The 18,737-nt window shown below is 49.7% G+C and overlaps 1 protein-coding gene across 1 annotated transcript in view; it reads right to left on the bottom strand.

Annotated features, from left to right (window-relative positions):
* Window positions 1-18,737, bottom strand: part of CD2H10orf90 (chromosome D2 C10orf90 homolog) — a 270,251-nt gene that overhangs the window by 216,856 nt on the left and 34,658 nt on the right. The window contains 1 exon segment of the mRNA XM_060641211.3: window positions 6,053-7,644. Coding sequence (XP_060497194.2) covers window positions 6,053-6,292 — 240 coding nt within the window. The 5' untranslated portion in view covers window positions 6,293-7,644.

Genomic DNA, 18,737 nt, shown 5'->3' with positions numbered 1-18,737 from the left:
GAGACGTGGACGTGGGGCCCCACCCATGCCCCATTTCCTGAAGGACGCTGGCCACAACAGTGTCAGATCTCAAGAGACTGCAGGTGTTCTGGATCCAGCTTCACATCATCGATAACAAAACATTCAGAGCGAAGCTAGTTTGGAGACCTCATCAGCACATGTGCTTCCTGATGCAACAAAACTGATTTCAGCCCTCAGACCCCTTGTACCCCCCGAGAACCTTGCCCTCTGACGTGCAGCCTCCCATTGACATATGCAGGGAGGGGCTGGAAGGGTAGGCAGCACTGAGACCCAAGGGTGGTCGCTTCATCATTTCCCTCTTCCTGCATTTGGACGGAGACTACCAGCCACTGTCAGTGGAGGTGAGTCGTTGAGGCTTCCGGGAGGAGCACCAAGGATGGGCTCAGGCAGGAAGCGGGTCCCGGAGATGAAGCAGGGGGTCCTGATCTGTCGATGGGGTGGCAGAGCTAATTGAAATGTTTATTGTCCTGGGGCACCTGGGTGGCTCAGTTGGTTAAGCATCCAACATCGGCTCAGGTCATGATCTCACGGTTCATGAGTTGGAGCCCCACGTCAGGCTCTGTGCGGACGGCTCGGAGCCTGGAGCCTGCTTCGGATTCTGTGTCTCCCTCTCTCTCTCTGCCCCTCCCCTGCTTGCATTCTCTCTCTCTCGTTCTCTCTGTCTCTCTCTCTCAAAAATAAATATACACGAAAAGTTTATTGTCCTTTGTCAAATGGCCTTTTCTCAACCCTTTTTACATGGAGAGTTCAGTGGCTTCACTATAGCCAGAGCCACCAGCAGATTAATCTGGCGAAAATCTCATGTGGAGGCCAGGACTACAGGAAGAAAAATGAGATTCTGAAGACTCCAGTCTGCCTACACCTCTCCAGCTTGGTTGGGAAAAGGTAAATCATTTTGCCCCCTCTGATAACTGTGAGAAGAAAGGGAATGTTTGTTTTACTTCCTGTCTTATCTCGCTGACTGCTTCATTCCCTAAAGAAAGTGATCTTGAAGCCCAGGCACTGAAAACTTGAGCATTTTCATCTCCTATGACCTACGGGTTCACCCTAACCACTGGAAAACATTCAGCAAAGCCCAGAGTGGCATTTCTCGAAGCCAGTGGGACATCAAAACCACACAGGGAGACTCTGCTTCCAGCCACGATGGAGTAAAGAGACAAAGGCTATGAGGCAACAGCATTCAGACACTGGATACAAAGCAATGGGGGTCTGCAATCCTGGATGGAGGGGACGTGAGAGCAGGGAGCCCTACGACTGTCCCCACCCAGAGGAAGCTTCCAGGCTGCAGAGCAGAAAGGGGAAACTTAAGAGAGCCCAGGAGCCTCACTGAGTGGAGGAGGCAGAGATCAGGACTCAGAGAAGCTGAGGCAGCCAGAATTGGGGGGCTAAATACTGAAAAGGAGTGACCTGCAAGGAAAGAAGAGTTCTGACAACCAGCAATGGGTCCCTCTAGCCTTTGGCCGAATACCGGTCTTTGCATGCTTGAGGGAAAACTTCACGAATCCAGAAAAAGAATTACCAGGAAGTAGTAGGTCAGACACTTCTGGGACTTAACCCAGAGGTGGAAACAGTTCACATTCCTACTGGCCCTGGTGGAAAGATCTCGCATACACAGGGCATTAAGTAGAGTCCTTGACAGTGGGGCTAAATTAGCCCTAGACCAGGGCTGGGCAATTCCTCGTTGGTGTTGGCAGAAGACTGTCCCAGATGCTGTAGTACATTTAGCAGCATCCCTGGGCTCTACCCAGAAGGTACCAGTGGCATCTGCCCCAAGCTGTCAAAACCAAAGCGTCTCCAGACTTTAACAAATATCACCCAGGGGAAAATCATTACCGACTGAGGACCAATACTCTAGACTAAAGTCTGCTGAAAGTAAGCCTCAAAAGGATCTGACCATTTTCAAGTAACTTGACCTCATGCCAGAACAAAGTTCAATGCTCTTTAAAGGAATACAACAAGATCAGACACCTGCGCTGGGTCACAATGGCCTTGGCTGGGCTATAGACATGTGTAGTTTCTTAAAGTTTACCAAAAAGATAAGCTAAAGAAGCTGTGGTATGTATACACAACGGACTATTACTCAGCGATCAAAAAGAATAAAATCTCGCCATTTGCAACAACGTGGATGAAACTCGAGTGTGTTATGCTAAGTGAAATAAGTCAGTTGGAGAAAGACAAGTCACATGTGATTTTACTCATTTGTGGAATTTAAAAAACAAAACAGATGAACACAAGGGAAGGAAAAATAAGATAAAAACTGAGAGGGAGGCAAACTATAAGAGACTCTTAAGTACAGAGAACAAACCGGGGGTTGATGGAGGGAGTTGGTTGGGGTGATGGGCTAAATGGGGGGTGGGCATGGAGAAGGGCACTTGTTGGGATGAGCACTGGGTGTTGTATGTAAGAGATGAATCACTGGCTTCTACTCCTGAACCAATATTACACTGTATGTTAACTTGAAGATAGATAGATATAGATAGATAGATAAGATAAGATAAGATAAGATAAGATAAGATAAGATAAGAAAAAATTAAATTAAATTAAAATTTAAAAAGTTCACCATAAAAAAATAACCCAAACGTCTATTGACAGATGGACGGATAAAAATATGTGGTATTTACATGCAATGGAATATTATTCAGGCGTAAAAAATGAAGACAATCCTACCATTTGTGACAACATGGATGAAACTCGAAGACATTATGCTGAAATAGGCCCGTCACAGAAGGACAAATGCTGCATGATTCCACCCACATGAGGTATCTAAACTAGTCAAACTCACAGAAGCAAAAACACAGGATTGTGGTTGCCAGGGGCCGAGGAAGGGGCAACGGAGAGGCTGGCTGAGAGGGTAGAAAGCTCCAGTTATGCTGGACAGTCCGTCCAGATGAGTAAGTGCAGAACTCTGCCATGCCACGCTGCGCCCGTGGTTAACGGCGTGGCATTACATACTTCATGGTAAAAGAACAGATCTCACGTTAAGTATTCTTACCAACAAAAAACAACAAACAAAAAATTAACATGCAGAAGAACACAAGGAAATATTTCGAGGTGATGGGAGGTGATGGGTATGTCTATTACCTTGATTGTGGTAATGGCGTCACGGGTATAAACGTATGCCCCAACTCATCAAAATGTATACATCAAATGTTGGCAGGTTTTGCATACAAAAAAATCAGTTTGCCATGATTCTTATATGCAGCCAGAATTGAGCATCACTGCCAAATCCAAAAAAAAAAAAAAAAAAAAAAGCTAAGTAGGAAGATAAAAATAATAGAGGTTTGGGAAAATCTTGAAAAGTATGGCCAAAAGGCGATTACCAAATACGGAAACTTTCTCTGGCTCCTCTAATGATTAAATGTAAGAAATACATTTACAGGATGAGACTTGGCTTGCATGCCCCAGCGTGTGTCTGTCATCAGAAAGTTCTCCACAACCAATTAGAAGATACAAGCACATCTCCGAATTCCATATGGTTCCCTTCCCGAATCAAGTGGAAACCATCCATGCTCTGCTTTTGCAAGGACTCTCAGTCAGAATGTGGCCGTGCCTGCAACACTGACAGCAACCAGAGCTCAAATTACTGAGTTCTGGCTATTTTTATGTCTGAAACTTACCAGGTATCTAAGCAGGGAGAGAAGGACCCTCTGTGTTTTTAATAGTTTGGGGCATTCTGGAGTCAGCAGGGACCAAGGCTTTGCAAACCAGGATCTCCAGCACCCTCACCGCCATCTGCTTCGCATCCTAGTTACCTTTCGGACAACGGATCGGGTGTTTGTTCCTATTACAAGGCAGATTAAGTAAGGGGATGAGTGGCTAGACCATCGCTGGGACAGAGCTAGGCTGATTCACCGCTTATCTCGGAGGAGAGGCAGCGTCTCCAAGCATTAACACAGCCAAGACCAAGGCCACGGTTTTAAGGAAATGCCAGTTTCAGATGTTAAACTCAGCTCCAGCAGATTTGTGAGTCATCACTGGAGGGACTTGAAATCCACGAGGTTTTTGCAGAAACAAAATTTCCAAAACTCATTTTTACTGGAGAAGCAGCTAGTTTCTTTAAACCTAGTGTACCTTTGTGCATGGAGAGCTCATTTTAGTGACCCTGTTCATCTCCCCCCGCCCCCACGAGGTACTTGATGGTCACAGTCCAGGCAGATTAACTGATGGCCTTGGAGTTGGCAAGAGAGAATGAATGGGTGGCTGGGGCCAAGTCTAACAGGGCCCAGAGGCTGTTAATTGGGCTCTCTCATCAGTTCAGCTTGGAAATTGAGCAAGGAAGTTGACTTCTTCCTGGATCTCCTAAACTAAATGATATTGACATGCCCTAGTGGGAATAATATGAATAGTTCAATGGATATGGAATATTTTAAATCGTGAAATGTTTGCTTCTAACAGAGCAGATCTCGGAAGTAAGAAGGGCAGGAGGCATGGATCCTATGTTGGTTTTCAAACGTGGCCTGCCCTTGAACAAAGAGGGCCCTGCCCAGACCGCTTCCCAAATCATTGTAGACACAGTGAGGACCACCCAGCTGAACAGCCTGCTGGCTGTGGGAAGGTCTCGGACTGAGTTTAATGTAAGATTTCAGACTCCAGGTTACTCCCGAGCAGTGGGTCCACAACTTCCAAATGTTGGCTGTCACTGGTAATTGCAGGAGGGGAAGGCGGGGGTTGTTGGGGCCACAAAAAAGTGGCGGCTGTGACTGTCAGTATACTTAAAGCGTTCTACGATCTCCTGCAAAGATGTACTTTTCCACATTGTTACCTTCAGCGTTGCTATAGGAATAAATGAAGTTCTATGCATAAGAAAATAGGGACACAAGAGTTGCTCTTTGTCATTTACGGTTTAAACTAGAGCCAGGAACACTTCTGTAAAATGCATGAGGATATCATTCAACAAGTTTTCCTCTCTCTGGAGGACCGAAAAATAACCTCAATGAAAATCATACAATGATAAAATTCTGTCCCCATCCGATTAATTACTTGTGAATAATAATATCTCTGGTTTCTTTCAATTATATTCTAATTGCACACCTTTTGCTCTGGTTGATTGGGCGATGAACTAATGAACAACTATTACTGAATTTAATTAACACCATTATTTCTGTGGCCTTTATATCTCTGTTGTGAACATGGAAATTCACAATCCCAGGGCTGGAAGTGGAAGAAGCCAGCCTTTCACCCTGCAGAACAGGTTCTCGCATTGCCCTGGAATAAGGAAGCCCAGGGTGGGGAACAAAAGATCAGGGGTATTTGCCAGCATTCATGGGCAGGCCTTCCTAACAACAGCATCAACATTCAGAAAGGCTACCGTTTGGTAAAACATTAGTAATTTGCATACTGCGTTTATCAAAAGAGGTAAGTAAGCTCTATAGGAGTCAATTACAATGGCATTCGTGATGTATTCCATGTACAATAAAGAGCTGTCAGATTTCATGCGTGTTTACTTTCTGAAAAGATAACCGCTCGTGGCTTATACTAGCTTCGGAATGCAAATATGTCTCAGAGCGATGGGTCTGTCTCACTTTGACATTCTAAACTCCAAACTTCTCCTTTTTTTCCCCCCCACAGAGTAGCTTCTGTTTGAAAATTAGATCTCACCCTGGGAAAAGAAAAGACCATTCTTACAGGCCTAGCTTAAATCATTCTATTTTAATTCGACCGAGGCAGGTCAAAAGATGTTTTTCTGCATAACACACAGAAAACAAACAGGAATCTGTTTTTAAAGACAGGGGATTACTAACTCACAGAAATGTACCGCAGTTTCTAGACGTGGATACAAATGAACTCGGTCACTATTAAATGTTGGCAAATGCGGATGTGTGTCCTGTGTAAATCACACTCATCCGATACGCGTCCCCCTTTCCCAAACTCAAAGAGATGACCGCCTCTTCTCCGAATTTGCTGGGGAACACTACAGACAGATGATGAATTTATTAGACCAGATACAGCACCTGAACTGTCTGCTGGGGAGCACCTCCAGGTCCTCCAAATTAGGTTGTGTGCCCACCTTCCCGCCCAGGTTCAGCCATACCTCATATCTGCCAGCTGTCTGCTCAGCTGTCTTCAGGCCTTGGTACATACGGATGACGCAAACCTTGGCTCTTCTCTGGGAGGGGAACCACTTACTCTTCACGAAATCCATGACCATCACATGGTTTTTCAACTCTGTACTAAACGCTTTTATCTGGAAGGTCCGATGCATGGCCTCTTCCCCGTGGCGGGTGGCAAACCCCTTCTGATGACTTTTGGTAGGAATTCCAGAGTGCTGCATGATACCCGGAATCTTGTGACTTCAGCTGGTGAGCCTGGCAAACACAATTTTCTTTGTTTGATCCAGGTATCGAGAGCAGCAGGAGGGACTCGGGAAGGGCGCTAGCTGGGACCTCTCCCGGTGTTTCCAACTCCAGAGCTGGTTGTGCCCAGATCCCAGCTGCCAAGCGTGCGGGATGTGTATGTGGAAACCTTGAGGGTGACCTTTACGTGCCTTAAAAATACTCCGTCTGGCTGCTGTCCATCTGTCTCCGGTGCCTCTACCTGTGTTCTCAGGTCACTCAAAGTCGTCTCTGATTTCAAAGACACATTTCTCTTTCCCGCTGGATTCAAGTTCTGCGCGCAGAGCTCGCCGGTTACTGCGAGGTTCAATGTGTTCTCAGCGTCAGACCCCTCAAGTCCAGATGAATTATTTACAGGACTGTACAAAGGACCCAGGAGTGATGGCTGCTGCTTTTTAGAATTCCTGCCTTGTCTTACCGGGACCAAAAGGAATGAGTGCAGACTCCTGCCGACACAATGAGTGACCTCAGCCCTGGAGAAGATAAGAAACACGTCCCGGTGAAGAAGAGAGCCGGGCACAGAAGGAGCGACGGCTGCAAGCAGGCATTGGAAGGCAGTGCTCTTGTTAGGAAGCACTGTGTCCCTGGGGAGGGGGGGTGGTGCACTAGCTTAGTGACGGCTCTGGTCCCAAGCCAACCACGCAAAGTCCCGTCACCACCCTGAGCCTCAGTCTCCGGTGAGGAAAATTGGGATAATCGTACGTGCCACTCACAGGGATGCTGGGAGGCTCAGGTGGGCAAGATCGGGGGGACAGAGCAGTGGGTCACAGAGTCACATAGGCTTCATCTCCAAAGTGTGGTTGCGTGTTTTCTGCACAGTTCTCTCTGTACATAGAACGTAGTGAAGGTTTACACGATGCTGAGAATCATTGGCTCGTGAATCATTTGGCAATGCAGGTGTACGATGTAGTCCTTTTCCATCTCACTCCGTGTTTTGGGACCACTTCTGTTAACGCAGTAATTCAGAGGTGAAAATTACAAGCCTCGGATCAAGTGTTGGGCCAGGAGAAAACTGATGACAAGCACGGTGGCCGTGCTCCATGCACAGCACCCTCCTCTGCAGGGGACTGACTCCCTCTTGGTTTTCAGCACAGATGCCCCTTGAACAACCCTCCAGCCCCACCTGAAAGCTGTGGGGGAGGCCGAATGAAGAAGTGACTCCGAATGCCTTTCCTGAGACAGAGCATCAGTCCCTGGCCCAGGACCACACCCCCTCCTGCTGCAGGCAGGGACTAGCACTTAGGCTGGGAATGCCAAACATCCACCTTTTGAGGCAATGGGAATGTGGAAGCTGAGAACGAAAACAAAGAAGGAGAGGGAAAGACTTTAGAGATAATGGAGTCCAACCTTCCCCTTTGAGTGTGAACACAGCAGACCTGCAGACATTCACTATGATCCACACGGTGAAGTGGGGTTTACTGTGCCTTAAGCAGAACACTGTGGGTTCTCCCTGTGGTCCTCCCAGGGACATCGATAAGATTGTCCAGTCCCGACTGATGGCAGCATGATTCCCACGCAAAGTGCCACACGCCAAGATTCAAGCCTGAGAGTCATGCTGGACAGTCCCCAGTGAGTCACGCCATGGGGCGCCATCTTAGATTTGGAAGTTCCATGATAAAGACAGCCAGGGAAGAAGTTTGAGCAATAACGAAAGAAAACTAAACAAGGGCAGCAGGGGAAGAGGGCATCTGCTTAGTTCTCTGGGGGCTGTGAAGGCCATTCCTAGGTCCAGACAGTCACCATTTGAACCTGCTCGTGCTGATGCCTATCTGCTCCACCCAGCCATTCTCTCAAGCCTGGAAGTAAGGAAGTGAGGAGGTGAGGAAGGAAGGAAGGGAAGGAAGGGAAGAAGGGGAGGAAGGAAAGGAAGGGAAGGATAAAAGGAAGGAAGGAAGAAAGGAAAAGGAAGGATAAAAGGAAGGAAGGGAAAGGAAGAATAAAAGGAAGGAAGGGAAAGGAAAAATAAAAGGAAGGAAGGGAAAGGAAGAATAAAAGGAAGGAAGGGAAGGAAGGATAAAAGGAAGGAAGGGAGGAAGGGAGGAAGGGAAGGAAGGGAAGAAGAGAAGGAAAGGAAGAAGGGGAGGAAAGGAAGAAGTGAAGGAAGGGAAGGAAGGAAGGATAAAAGGAAGGAAGGAAGGAAGGAAGGAAGGAAGGAAGGAAGGAAGGAAAAGGAAGGAAGGAAGGAAGGAAGGAAGGAAGGGAGGGAGGGAAAGGAAGGATAAAAGGAAGGAAAGGAAAGGAAAGGAAAGGAAAGGAAAGGAAAGGAAAGGATAGGATAAAAGGAAGGAAGGAAGAAAGGGAAGGAAGGGAAGAAAAGGAAGGAAGGAAGGGAGGGAAGGGAGGGAAGGGAGGGAAGGGAGGGAAGGGAGGAAGGAAGGAAGGAAGGAAGGAAGGAAGGAAGGAAAGAATAGAAGGAAGGAAGGAAGGGAGGAAGGAAAAGGAAGGAAGGAAGGAAGGAAGGAAGGAAGGAAGGAAGGAAGGAAGGGAAAGGAAGGATAAAAGGAGGGAAGGGAAGGGAAGGGAAGGGAAGGGAAGGGAAGGGAAGGGAAGGGAAGGATAAAAGGAAGGAAGGAAGGAAGGGAGGGAAGGGAGGGAGGGAGGGAGGGAGGAAGGAAGGAAGGAAGGAAGGAAGGAAGGGAAGGATAGAAGGAAAGAAGGAAGGAAAAGAGGGAGAGGGCAGGGGGTGGAAAAAGGGGAGGGAGGGAGGAGGGAATGAGAAAGAGTCTTTCTAGGAGCACAGCATTCCAAAGGACCCTGTGTGATGCAGAGGCCACCGAACTGCCCATCTCAAGGCCTTGAGACCAGCAATGAGAGGTTTGCTGTCTTCCCTGGGTCCAGAGTTGTCTGGCTCTAGTGACAGCCGCTTGCCACAGGCAACGCTCCCTGGGGCCCTAGAGACTCCCAAGATCTCCGAGGCCGGCGGTGGCTCTTACGTCCCTCAAGGCCACAGGAAGGATCTGGGCTTCAACCTGCCACTGCAGCCACAAGAGACAGCAGTAGCGTGACCTCGTGCAGGTCTCCAGAACTCCTGGCCCACAGCCCTGGCAGGAAACCTCAGGACCGTCAGATCTGAACCCTCCTTACGCGGAGCAGGAAGCAGAGGCCCAGAGGGAAGGAAGGAGCACGGCTGGGGGATGGGCCCCCAAACTAGCCTGGGATTACAGACAAGCCCCCTCCCAACAGCCTTCGGTCCCTTCGTCACCAAGCTTCCCGGCTGCTGTGGCTTCACTGCAGGTGAGAGCCCAGGGATCCAGACTGTCTGTGGACAGAGCAGAGAGCCGCCCCCAGCCCGGGACGGGCCTCCCCAGGAAAGGTAGCGGGCGCTCTGCAGAGGCAGGCTTCCTCCCGTCTGGGTGCTGAGCAGGGTTGGGGAGGGGGGGCTCACACTGCCCTGGACCCTTGGAACCAGCATTCCTCATCCTCACCGGGCCCCTCCCCGAAGTCGCTACCGCACTGCCCAGAACACGGTCTCTGTGTCAGAAGCGCCCCCCCCCCCCCCGCCCCGGGTCACTCGCAGCGCCGGCCCCGCAACCTGGGGAGCACTGCACATCACCTCTGCCTCAGTGTCCCCATCTGTTTAGTGGGGTCACAACCGGCCCTTCCTCTTTGGGCTTCTGTGAAGACAGAAGGAGCTAGAACACACAAAGTACTCAGGACAGCCTGGCGCTGGACCTGAGCTCCACAAATACCAGCCGTGATCGCTGCGAGAGGGCAAGTGCTTTCAAAGTGGCCAAGAGCCAGGCACCTTCTTTTACCCAGGCGGGAAGACCGCTCGGGGGAAACAGGACGCCAACCGGACACGGGAAGACCCACACTCCAGGACTCGCTCCACCAGGCGGCCCCGATTCGCCCAAGCGGGGAAAGGAGGGAGCATCCCCGGGGCAGACCCGTGTGACAGCACCGCGCGGGGCAGTCAGAGGTGTGTGGACACTGTGGAAAGTGTGCGTACTTGGAAGCCATTCAGATGCAAGTGCGTCGTGAAGGATGAGAAAACAGCGGAAGGAGGAAGTGCCAGGCACAAATGCGCATGGAGCTAACTGTCGCCCAAAGGACAGAGAGCCAGTCACATCTAGCATCACAAGAGAAGGACATCCGACAGTGTGACGCCGTCTCATGCACCCGTGTGGCCCAGAGACACCGGACACTTTGGTCTGCCCAGAGCCCCGCGCCATGAGCTCTCCCCCCAGCCCCCACCCCGCAGGAGCCGGCCCGTCTAAGAACAGCGTGTGTCTGACCTCAGTTGACTCGCTCAGGGGTGTGCACAGGCCAGACGGAGCCAGTCAGAGTCTGTCCTGGAGAGTCTTGGGTCCCGGAACCGAATAAGAGCGGTGGCTGAGGCCACAAGACGGCCCACATCAGCCACTGCTGGAGAAGACGGCAGGTGTCCAGATGGCTCTGGAGCCCTGGTTCCCGCCTATGGGTTCACTGAGAATCTCCAGTATCTTTTTGCTTTTTAAGTTTATTTATTTGCGAGTGAGACAGAGAGAGCACCAGCGGGGGAGGGGCGGAGAGGGAGGGAGAGACAGAGAATCCCAAGCAGGCTCCGCACCGCCAGCACAGGGCCCGACGTGGGGCTCGAACTCACGCAACTGTGAGACCATGACCCGAGCGGAAACCAAGAGTCGACTTGAACCAGCTGAGCCGCCCAGGCACCCCGAGACTCTAGTACCACTGCACTACCTTCTCCGTTAGGCTTAAGCTATTCGAAGTGAGTTTCTGTCACTTGCAACCAACAGAGTTTGGGTCAAGTCTTGGAAGTGAATTCATTTATTAAACAAACGCATGCGATGTGCTTGCGTGTGCCAGGCTCCAGACACAGGCAGACAAAACGACTGCACAGGCTGCTGTTTCGAGGAGCTCGCTGCTCAGCACCCAGACAGACACCTCCACAAGCAGTTCCTCGTGGCCCCGTGAGCGCTTGCCAGGAGGGGAGGTTTGCACCACGCTGATGGAGACCCAGAGAAGCCCTCCCATAGGGAAAGATATGGCACGAAGTCTTGAAGGAGCAGGGATGTACCGCTAAACCCCCGTGGCTGGCCTTACGTGGGCCAAAGTCAACTGCAAGACATCACTTTTCACTTTTAGTTCATACGTCTTGTCATGAAGCACATGGCCAAAAATGGGGAAGCAGTAACTGAAACCATATTTACTGCAAATAATCCCCCCGCTCTGGAAAAATGACTTTCTGAGTCTTTAGCTGTGTTGTTTCCTAAACCAAATAACTCAGTCAACTATAAAAGTTAGATCTCTGACCTTATTAATGTCCTGCAGAAATTCTATTTAATTTCCCTAAATTGGTCCCTGGGGTGACTGACTAAAACTGAAACATTGTTAGCAATTGCTATCCAATGACACCAAATCAACATAAACGAGCCTTGAATGTGTTTAGTGTTGAAATATATGTGAAATTAATCTCTTATTTCTCCCTTGCCCCTGATACAGCATATGCAGGGCTGCAGAGGATGTGCAGTGAAGTATTTAAATAATGAATTATTCAAAAAGAAAAGGAACTGCAGGTACCTGATGCCAGAAATTCATGCCTGTGAATTCTTAATCTGTTCTCCAATGGGATTAGCATTTACGACTATGAAAGATGTCCTAATTATGCAGAGTTTCAGAGTTGATTTTCTGCAGGGCCTGCGCAGATCTAAAAAGCATTAGGCAACAATAAAAACAGATGACTATGAATTTCTGAATTCATAATTTGGTTTCCCTTTTGGGGGAAATGGCATTTTTATTTATGGGTGCTTCACTCATCAGGTGGGAGCTGAAGTTTTCTCTCTTCTCAAAGGCGCCGCGCCTGCTCTAAGCGCATCTAAACCACCGTCTTTTCAAAACGGATGTGTGCAATTCACAGGGCTGCCGTACATATGGCTGATGCAGGGTGTCTCCTCTGATTTCCCATCCGCTGGGTTCTAGGACAAAACAGAAGGTCTGAGAACGGCTGATCATGGGATCTTGCGCCTTTTAACCCAGTTAGGAAGGGACGGCACGTTGGCTTGACGAATGTCATCCCCTTGCCACATCACTCAGCTGGCTGGGCTGGTCACAGCACTGCAGACAGCGGTGGAAAAAGTGTACTCATCTCAGCGATCAGTGATCGTTGCCCGATAAATACTTGCTCAATGGATGAATGAAATGACAAGGTGCCAGCTACCTTTTCTTACATGCATCCCTTTTCCTTGTCCATAAATGGAAGACATTTTTTTTTCTTCTCCTTCTGTAGACGATGCTGGAAACCATGGTAATTCGATAGGTCTGCCAGCTTTCCGAGGTACGGTGGCAAAACCAGGGAGGAAACAGGAGCAGTGGCCCAAACCATATTGCCAGTTCCCCCACAAGGCTCACCTCCTCCCCCTTCGGCAAGCGATCGGTAATCATTCACTTGGTTCAGCTCTGCGGCAACTGCCCTGATTATGCATTCAAAGCCACTTCTAAAACCAAAGCAACCCACCTTCAGGGAGAAATCATATGTCCCTCCTTCAAGCTCACTGAAAGGGGTACATTATTTGAGGACAATGAATGGCACTGTCACGTTTTGTCTCCGATGTGTGAGCAGATTTTGAATAAAGGGAATCAATGACTTTGTTGGAAACTATGCTTGATTTCAAAGCAATATTTTGGCAAGCAAGAGTGGGGGTGAAGATTATGGTTGAGATTTTAAGGAAGCAGCAAACTCAATTTGCTGTTTACATCCTGGGGCGATTTTACCCAAAAGGAAAACCTGGAGTGTTGGCCACCTGTCACTGCCCTCCCACGAGAAATGGAAGCCAGCTGGGGCTGTGGGCAGCAAATGGCCGAGTCTACGGCTGTGACCTGAGTGCAGACACTCGACTTTCTCCATGGGTACTAGTTGCCAATGCACTCGCTGTTATTCTTGGCCATGTTTCTTTCCTTGCATGAATTAATTTTTCAGTGAATGTGTTGAACAAATTCTTGAAATGCAGTATTTATCAGTAAAATCCCCAAGCCCCAGAGGAAACCACAGGACTAACACCCACCGACAGTACAGTTTCGGCCAAACCCCCAGATTTGCCCAGATCCCCCCCTGCCACTGGGGCAGCGGGTAAGTGGCTGCTTGGGTGGCATCCAGATTCTCACCCTTAATGGAGAGTGGCAGGCACCTGTGGGCACAAGGCCCCAATCCCAGGCCTCAGTTGGCACTCGTTGAAAGAGAATGGCCTTCTACCTGCACACCCACCTGTCAATCAGGCTCATGTCCTGTGCTAGGCAGTCCTGTCCTGGGCAGAGGAGGGGCTCTCTTTGAGCCCCCAGAGAATCCACTCACTTGGGACCAAGGTGGTTCCCTGCCTGCATTATGGAGGGAATACATGTGGCCAGCTGGGTCATCCTCAAACACCAAGACCAACAACCAGGATGGGCAGGTTACGGATTTCCCCAAACATTATAAAAATTGGTTCTATCTAAATGATAGTTTGTGCATGCGTGTGCACGCATGCACACACACAAACAAAGATGTGTACTATTCCGTGTGTTTTCTAAAAATAAAATAGGCCCAGTACAATTTACCTTTTAGGTCATTTCATATAAATAGAAGAATTTTCTAGCCACCTCACCTGTCAATAAATGCATATGAGGTCAGCAAACTACGGCCTGGGAGCCAAATGTGGCCCACAGCCAGCAGGTCCGCCATGGCCAAGGGTGGTTGGGGGCTGGCAGATCCCTCACTTCACAAGGCTCCATCTGCAAGGCCCACGATGGAACATTCCATGCCAGCGGTGGCCGGCCTCATAGTGTCCTGGCCCGGCCTTTCCACCTTCCCAGTTTCATTCGCTCCGGTGCCTGGGGTTCACTTTCTAGGTCAGCTGCTACCCCAAGTGGTTTCTCAAATTCTGCTCTCGGGAGAACCGAGGCGGAGCCCATTTCCAGCCCCGCTGTGGTACCCCCTCGCGATTGCTCTTCATCGAGTTCCAGTTCCTCCCTTGACGTTGAACGCTAATGCCCCAGACGCTTCGGTGGTGCCCATTCTGCTCTCAACGGGTAAGTATCAGAATCTCCACTAGGTCCTTCTAAGGTCCGGCTCAGTGCCTTGCTCATAACAGAATCCCAATAAATGTTTGCTGCGTCCAACAGCAAAATCACAAATGCAGCCACATATAGGACTAAGAACTAAAGCCTATGTATCAGGATCCTACCAAGGGCCACGAATCAACCCAGGACGTTGAGTTAAGCACCATTTAAAGCAGCTGGTGTGACTCAGAAGTCAAGGAACTCTTTCCATGGACCCACCTGAGGGTCTGTGTCACTCTCCCGGAGGCATCCCAGTGAAGGACTGTCAAAGACTCAGGCAGATTACAAAGAGGCTAAATGCCACGCTACAGGCTTTCCTCTGATTCCAACCTGTCTTCAAGGGCACATAAGCCTGATGAAATTTCACAAGGTGTTATGTTTAAACACATGCCAAAGGAGTATAAGGCTATCTTCTGTTGTATTCAAAAGCAGGTGAAGGGAAAGGGTGAATATAGACCAAGCAGCATTTGCCCTAGTGGACATCACTGTTGAGCATCACTGTGGGCCATCAGCCAAAAAAAAATGCGCTTGTGGGGCACCTGGGTGGCCCATCCAGTTGAGCATCTGACTCTTGGTTTCGGCTCTGGTCATGATCTCACAGTTTGTGGGTTCAAGTCCCGTGAAGCCTGCTTGGGATTCTCTCTCTCTCTCTCTCTCTCTCTCTCTCTCTCTCTCTTTCTGCCCCTCCCTGGTGTTCTCTCTCTCTCTCTCTCTCTCTCTCTCTCTTTCTGCCCCTCCCTGGTGTTCTCTCTCTCTCTCTCTCTCTCTCTCTCTCTCTCTGCCCCTCCCTGGTGTTCTCTCTCTCTCTCTCTCTCTCAAATAAATAAACTTAAAAAAAATGGGCTTCCTCATAGTGAGCTCCTCTCCCCCACCATTTCTCCAAAGCCTGCAAGCCCAGGTGCCTCGAGCCTTTTCGAGGCTCACCCCTACTAGAAGGTGGGCACAGAAAGTGTCTGTTGAATGAATGATGCTCCCCCATTACAGCAGTCTCCTTATTGGGGCAACAGGTCTCTATTAAGAGGTTTGGATACGACTCGGCAAAGCGCACACCTCTTCGGTAGAAGATTCCATTTCTGTGTTGTCTTTGAAAGGATCTCACTGCGAGGATGCCCACAAGGACTCCTGAGTCATCTCCTCAAGTGTGCTCGCTCTCTCTCTCTCTCTCTCTCTCTCGATCACCTGGTGGGCCAAACTCCCCCAGCCACTGCCAGCAACTGTCTTCCAGGCCTCCAGAGAGGCCGCCGCACCCAAAGAGCACAAAAGAATTGTGGCCCCCACCTCAACAGGAGAGTGAAACCAGCCGGACGAGTCTGTCCAGGATCTGTGTATGGCACACACTATCCACCTTCCCCACTTCTGTGCCCAGACACCCCGCCATGGGCGAAGCCACCTGCCTGTGCAAGTGTGTTCTCTCCCCCGCGGCGGTCCCCCCCGCCAGGTTCTCAGCCCTGTGGCTGTTCATTCTTAGCCGCTCTGCCCGGCCCGTGTCCCCAGCCAGCCGCTTCACCGAGGGGAAACAGACCTCGGATTCCATTTCTCCTCCCTGAGGGCTGACCACAAAGTGCACCCTCTCAGGTTTCCCGCACACTTTCTCTCGCTCGGCTTTGGTTTCCCTCTGCATTTGCTAAGGTTTCTCTGGGTTCCTCACCCTGCAGTTAAAATTCGAATCGGATAACAGCCCTATTTTTAAGTAAAGGAAAGAGCCTTCTGTTGGGGAACCAAAGTGAACAAGGAATACAGGGCCTGACCAGTCCGGTGCCCTCTTTGAAAGGAAGAAAATAAAAATTCCGAGAGTTTTTTTTTTTTTTTTAACATGAAGAATTCGTCCTGCCTGCCCACTGAAAGAGCTAAAATAGTTTTAGAAGTTATAGACAGAGGCCTCTGACAAAGGGACACTCTTGGTGTCTGAGCTGGAAAATGAGTTAATTCGGCATCCAAGACCGGGTCCCCCCGGGCAGCCGTTGGTCGAGCTTCCTGTTGACCACGGAGCCCAGACTCTCCCGCTCTTGCCCCTGTCTTGTTCCTGCTGAAGCCGACACAGCTCACCCCCTCGAGCCCACCGGATTCTCAGCGAGGCCTTTCTTGCTCGTGCATGCGCTCCACAGACACTTTCTGAGCACTCCATGTCCAGACGACAGGTACAGTTCCAGGCGGTAGGAATACAAAGTTAAGTGAACACAGATTCTTGATTTGCACACTGTAGGCGGGAAGGTAAATGGTGCAGCCACTGTGGAAAACAACACGGTGGGTCCTCAAAAAAGGAAGCACGCAATCACCCTGTGATCCCAAGAGCAATTCCACGTCCGGGCATGTACCTAAAAGAACTGAAAGCAGGATCTTGAAGACATCGTACACGACGTTCACAGCAGCAGCATCCGCAAGAGCCAAAAAGCAGAAATAACCCAAGTGTACTTTCGTGGATGAAGAAATAAAACGTGGGTGGAGTATTACTCAGCTACGAAAAGGAATGAGGTTCTGACATGTGCTTCAATATGGATGAATCGTGAGGACATTATGCCAAATGGAGTAAGGCGGACACACTATGAAAGATACGCCCTAATTCCACTCATCTGAGGTACCCGCAGTGGTCAAATTCATAGAGACGGAAAGTAGAGTGGAGCAGAATGGAGCTGGGGAAGGTCGGGGAGGGGAGTTATTACTAACAGGGAGTTTCAGTTTTGCAAGATGAGAGAAGGGCTCTGGAGATGGATGGAAATGATGGCCGTACCACGATGGGAACATACTTACGGCTGCTGGTCTGTACACCTGAAAAGGGTGCAGATTGTAAGTCCGATACTATGTGTATCGTACCACAATTAAAAATAATTAAAAAGGGGCCCCCGGGTGGCTCAGTCAGTTAAGCATCCGACTCCCGATTTCGGCTGAGGTCACGATTTCACCATCTACGGGATCGAGCCCCACGTGGGGCTCTGCACAGACAGCACAGAGCCTGTTTGGGATTCTCTTTCCCTCACTTTCTGCCCTCCCCATTCATGCCCTCTCTCTAAATAAATAAATAAACATTTAAAAAATATTTTAAAAAATATTTTTTTAAAGAAGTTTTTTAAATGTGGTCCCTGCTCTCACGGCTCTTAACATCTGCTGGTTCTGGGACGGTGGTCTCCAAAGCTGGTCTAGGCATTTGCACAGATATTCTGTTGTCCACAGGGGAGGGGAGGTAGCAGATGAGATTGCAACTTGATGTGTGCTGACTTTTGTCTCATCTTTTAAAATATCTTTACAGAACTCATTCTATAAAGAACTATATTAGTACAATATAGTTCACGGTCACAGTTTATAGATAAAAACTGGGCCTATCTGGAATGCCCTAAAAATTCCTTACTGGTGAGGATGATTGACCGGACGCTGTCTGGAACCCACTGTCTTAAAAGATGGGCCTGGGGAGCCTGGGTTACTCTGTCAGGTGAGCATCTGACTCTTGATTTCAGCTCAGGTCATGATCCCAGGGTGGTGGGAGCGAGCCCTGTGTTGGATTCCGTGCTGAGCATGCAGCCTGCTTGGGATTCTCTGTCCCCCCCTCTCTGCCCCTTTCCCCCCACTCTTGCTCTCTCTACAAACAAATGAATAATTAACTCATTGAGAAATAGGCCCTTGCACCTCAGCAGGGGGCAGGTAGACCCTTCCCATAATTGGAATTGTTTCTTCCTCAGGGCGGGGTAAGGGTGGTAGCAGGGTAAGAGTGTCATAATCCAAGTTCTGACGACAACCACAAGTGGCAGTGGGATGTGGCCCCTGCTCACCAGGCCACCAAACCCAATTGAAAAGGGCAGTCAAGGTTTCAGCGCAGTGACCCTCTTCTCCCTTTTCTCCAGGGGAGTCCCTGGGAGTTTGTGCACTGTTCTTTCTGGGGGCTTTTTCTGCTATTCCTGGGACTGTCACCCTGCAAGACTGTGGGCAGCTGAGCCTGGGAGACCCGTCGCTACGTCACCGCCAGCTCTGTCCCTGGGGCCAAGCTCTCCCATTTGCCCCAAGGTGATGGGGTGCTCTCTCAAGCGACCAGGATCAAAGCCTGCCTTTAGGTGTTCCGCTGTGGTTGGTCTTCTTACGGCCCCTACTCTCGGGGAACGTGCACCATGCTCCTCTGGGACCAGGGGGATGGCACTCCCTGGGGCTGCCTTCAACACGTGCCTCCTGCCAGCCCCAACAGCATCTTAGACCCAGCCACTGACCATCTCCTGTCTTGGGTAAATCCCAGGTCCACCCTGAAGGCAGAATTTTCTGAGACTTTCAAGAAAGATGCTCATCCCTGATCTGGGCATGCCGGGAGACACTTGTTCCCGGTGCATGGAACAGGAGGGGGACGTGAAGTTTGGAACTTCTAGTGCCTTCTCT

The sequence above is a fragment of the Panthera onca genome, chromosome D2 (assembly GCF_046562875.1).
Source record: "Panthera onca isolate mPanOnc1 chromosome D2, mPanOnc1 haplotype 2, whole genome shotgun sequence".
Taxonomy (NCBI): Eukaryota; Metazoa; Chordata; class Mammalia; order Carnivora; family Felidae; genus Panthera; species Panthera onca.
This window is presented reverse-complemented; position numbering and strand designations above follow the sequence as displayed.